General features: G+C 35.2%; 1 protein-coding gene across 1 annotated transcript; it reads left to right on the top strand.

The window, feature by feature from the left end:
* Positions 1-416: 416 nt before the first annotated feature.
* Positions 417-2,524, top strand: bisc (TM2 domain-containing protein 1 biscotti). The gene is made up of 3 exons (XM_071584972.1): positions 417-748; positions 850-931; positions 1,011-2,524. The coding sequence occupies exons 1-3, from the start codon at positions 550-552 to the stop codon at positions 1,288-1,290; spliced, it is 561 nt and encodes a 186-aa protein (XP_071441073.1). The 5' UTR covers positions 417-549; the 3' UTR covers positions 1,291-2,524.
* The last annotated feature ends 2,072 nt before the right edge of the window (positions 2,525-4,596 follow it).

Below are 4,596 nucleotides of genomic sequence, written 5' to 3'. Positions count from 1 at the left end.
TAAATGGAAATCGAATTAATTCAAGGAAAATGATGCCATTTAAGATTTTTTAAATCATTTACATAAAATAAAATACCACAGGAATATTTTTGCGATATATTTTCTTAAATAAGCTGTTTTTCATAAGAAGTTTGAGTTGTTCTGCACTTTCGAAGTACTAACTGCCATACACATAACTAAGTCCTCAAATTCATTCGCGAAATATCTGGCTAACAACTTATGACCGCAATTAGAGCCATTCGGAAACTAAATACTTAACAACCGTTTTCGGATAAATTTATGTCACTTTCATGCCAGTGTAGCCGCCCCCAAACGTCAGCGACAATTCAATGATATGTTTTCATTTAGCTTGAAACTCCCGGTCATGGAAATATTTTGCGTTTCACTTGTCCAAATTCAATTGGTATCATATGAGTATTTGTCGAGAAGGCAGACAAAAAGCTAAACTTTTAGTTATTTTACACTTTTATTGAAAGTTATAATATTAATGTAATTTTTTACTGTGTGGTTGTTGAATATGACATATGTTGAAAGCTTAGGTATGTGAAAATGGGACCAACTATACTTAGAATGAGTGTATTTATGTCGTCCGTGATGCTTGCGAATTTGGTAGAATTTGACAGCATTTATGAGACAGACTGCAGTAATTTGAGACTTGGACAGTACATTTGTCCAGATCCATCCTATGATCTCGTTGATCCTAAAACCCAGCAACCTAGGGGATGCACAAAAATGAATTTGGCAAAAGGTAAACAAACATTGCTCAGATCATGTTTTATGTCACTCATCTGCAATTTTAATGGTTTTAATGTTATGTTTGCTTATGTTATTCATGACTATATTTTCCAGTTTTGTGCCGTGCTGCGGATGGCATAATATGTCATGATACCAAGAATTCAACATTTTATAAAAATATACCTTGCAAATGGACGTGAGTTTCCTAATACTTTACTCGTTTTAGACAAAATCCCCACTTTGAAATTTGAGCCCCTAATAATTCTTTCTTGTAGGAATGGATATTCGTTTGAAACTGCTCTCCTCCTGTCGATTTTCCTTGGCATGTTTGGAGTGGATCGGTTTTACCTTGGATATCCTGGTCACGGATTGCTCAAGTTGTGTTCCTTGGGGTATATGTTCATTGGACAGTTGTATGATATTTTGAAGATAGCTACGCAGACTTTAAGACCGGCTGATGGGTCTTATTATGTGATGGCTTATTTCGGCCCGGGAATAGAAGTAATTAGAAGTAACAATGAAACGTTCAAGCTTCCGCAAGATGACTGGTATTGATCCTCCGAAATAGTTCGAATGTGTTTGCTGGAAAAGTGTGGAAAACAGTGAATTTGTCTTAACCTCCACCTAATAAACTATTTCATGAATTTACGTCCAAAGTGTGTGTTGGCAAGGACAGGTAGATATTTACTTCTTTGATTAGTTTAAATTGGGCTGAAAACGTGAGCCATGTAAACCGTGTCTCTTGTATATAATGTCATTCACTCCTATTAATTATTTATAAAATATGTTGCCCAATGGTAAACTTTGCACGAATTTATTTGTATGCATCAAAGTCACACATGTAGAGAGAACCTCTGAAGAAATAATAGTACAATTTCCATTTAGTTTTTGTAAATGTTTGTCTTGTTATTCTCAAGCATTTGTTTTGAAAAAAGAAAATTGTTTGGATTGTAATTTTTTATTATTAATCTTCAGTGGACAGAATACAGTCAGTAGTATCTCCTAAGCACCTCACCCATGCCTTCAGGGTGGCAAGTGCTGCTTACTGGAATATTTCTAGTAGTTGTCCTGGAATCTCCCTGCAGCTGCCATCTTAGGGGAGTAAGATTCATTAGGAAAGTATACTGGTGGTTTTAGAGGCAGTAGTGCAGCAAAGAAACGTATCAAGTGTGTTTTCACTTCGCTTGATAATTTCACAATGTGAATTTCTCATTATGTTCAAGCACTTCTAAATATCATTCTGATTTGAGGCATGTCCAAAAGACTTCAAAATATCTTGTTTTCCTTCATCACTAAAAAGCTGGGTCATCTTCTTCTATATATTTACCAATAGTGGTATTATGTATGGAATATTCTTCACTCCATCATTATTTGCTATCATAATATACACCTTTTGAAATTCAACTGGCAATATCTCATTTGGCAATATATTTATCTTTTCATAATTCTCTGCTCTTAAATGTAGAATTAATTAAATTCCAATGCCATAGTGTGATTAAATTAAGTCAACTCTCCCTAAATCTACTGCTATCCCTTACCTGAACATGTTGTATTGAATCATTTGTTCCATGTTTGCCATCATCTGTTTTACTACGTGCCACCTAGCACTGTCTCTAACAAATTCAAGTATTGTATACAACGTCAACAGTTGAATCTTCTATATCCTTGAGAGAAGTGGCTGTTTCTTATTAGGCAAGAATGTGAAAACTGCCTGCCTCTTTCCACGGCCTAATTGCATTGGCCATTTGGCTGGATGTGTATTTGCTCCTGCTCCCAGTGGGTGCAGTTTGCGGAGGGCACTTCTTGTTCTTTGTCTGGAAGTGATCATTGTTGAGACTTAGTATTACTTAAAGAGGGCCCCACCAATGTAATGTGGGAATGACTCTTAGAAAAATCACCCCTATACAAGTAAAACTATGTCCAAATGACAATTTTATTCCTTTCCCAAATGCAAAATCAATATGTCAGCATCATTATGATTGGAAGAATTCCTCTTGGGGCTTAAGAGGATAACAATTTGGATAGTGGGCTGAGGAATTTTTGGGAAAGCAAACAAAGTGAATGAAGGTAATGAAATGAAAGATATGGACTGGTTCGAAGAAAGTCCTTTTGGGTTGCAAGGAGAGAGGAAAGGAAATGGAAAATAGGGTTTGTTGCTATGTTTCAGACAATGGATTGTTGCCTACCTCATCTCCCAGTAGGTGCAGTCTCCCTCATTAGCTAGGTAAGCACTAAATAGTTGCTGTGATCTTCCAAATAGTTCTTGTGAGTTGAGGTATTTGGGTGTTCTAAGACAAAATATATACTTGATCTGAAAAGATAAACATAGCTTTGGCATAGAAATGAGCCCCTCTTATTGAGCCTGATTCCATGCGGTGATATATGTTTGTTTGATCCATACATTTTTCCCAATCCCTGCCCATAAAACCAGACACCTCTATTAGTTAGTTTCATCAAAATCAATCTATCTGTAGCCCATGACAGGATATGGGACTTAAACCTAAACTAGTTTGTGCCAATGCTTTCCTCAGCTGAATATATCTACACGAAGAAGTGGTAGATTAGGTAGAGGTATTAATATGTGGGAAAGATTTAGAGCCAGTGGTGAGGGTACTAATTAAGGAACTGAATGAAGTTTAGAGAAAATATTTTATAATTGGGCAAATTTATGTGAAGGAAATAGTTGCTTTTGGGTAAAGGGAGAGAGAGAGATTGACCTTGAGGATCTGAGAACGGTGCAGGGCACGCATGCAAACTCACCGATGACTGAAGGATTTAGAAGCCCCCACAATATTAATAGAAAAGACCAGTCAAGTGACATAAGTAACCAAAACATGATTTCTGCGCAGATATATGTAAATATTGTTCATTCCTTATGCAATGCATGATGACAGCAAAACTCATGTTAAATACCCTTCAACTGCTGCTTCAAACAATGCTTAATATCAAGTGTTCTCTTGCTAAGTACGCTATGGATGATTGGTCTTTTAGTATCTTGTGCCCATGATTGGCTTCTATTATTTTTTGTTTGTGCCTTTTATGCTTTCGAAGGTAGTTTCCTTAACAATGGTGGTATGCCTATAATTAAACTCACTCCTGGAACTAAACTACCGGTAGTGGGAGTTTTACATTATATAACACCATAGAAATTGTTAGTGTAATGTATGAAGGCAATAAGAACAGGTGTCATTGTAGCAATATATCTCAGTACAATAATACCACCTATTAACAAGAAACCCCTTCGTATTATTCCACACTTCTTAGATTGGCACCTATTCCATACTCTTAGAAACAGAGCTTAGAGCGTTGCATGATGGATGCTTTTGCTATTCCCTTCCTCTCCCATCTTCAGTTTAAAGGTAAGTTATTAGTTGTGAATGATTCAATGAGATTTTGTGAATTTTTCATCGAATGTTTAATATTTGTAGAATTTGGATAATGAATTTGGAATTAATCTAAAAGGTGCTTCCAGTAAATTTATCTTTGGAGTTTGCTTATTTATTATTATTAATGATAATTAGTTTTTTAATCAAGAGAAAACAAAAACATATTTATTAGTTCAATAATCATGAAGAACATTATCCGAATGTTAAAAATCACATCAAGGTACATACTTGTAGTTGAGAATTAATATATGATATAGAATTGAAGAATAATTTTGATTTGCAAAGCATGAAGGACATTTTCAGATGGTGCACATGTACACACACATATAATATAAATCTGACTACCAGGTGAGTAGTAAGTGCAATTTTATGCATACTATCTAATATCAAAGAGTGCTTCATACCTTGTGGTATGAGAAGGTGCTCTGAAAGGTAAATTTTAAAGGAAAGTTATATTATTGATTTTACTACAATT

The sequence above is a fragment of the Hetaerina americana genome, unplaced genomic scaffold, assembly GCF_022747635.1.
Source record: "Hetaerina americana unplaced genomic scaffold, ioHetAmer1.1.p SCAF_2, whole genome shotgun sequence".
Taxonomy (NCBI): domain Eukaryota; kingdom Metazoa; phylum Arthropoda; class Insecta; order Odonata; family Calopterygidae; genus Hetaerina; species Hetaerina americana.
This window is presented reverse-complemented; position numbering and strand designations above follow the sequence as displayed.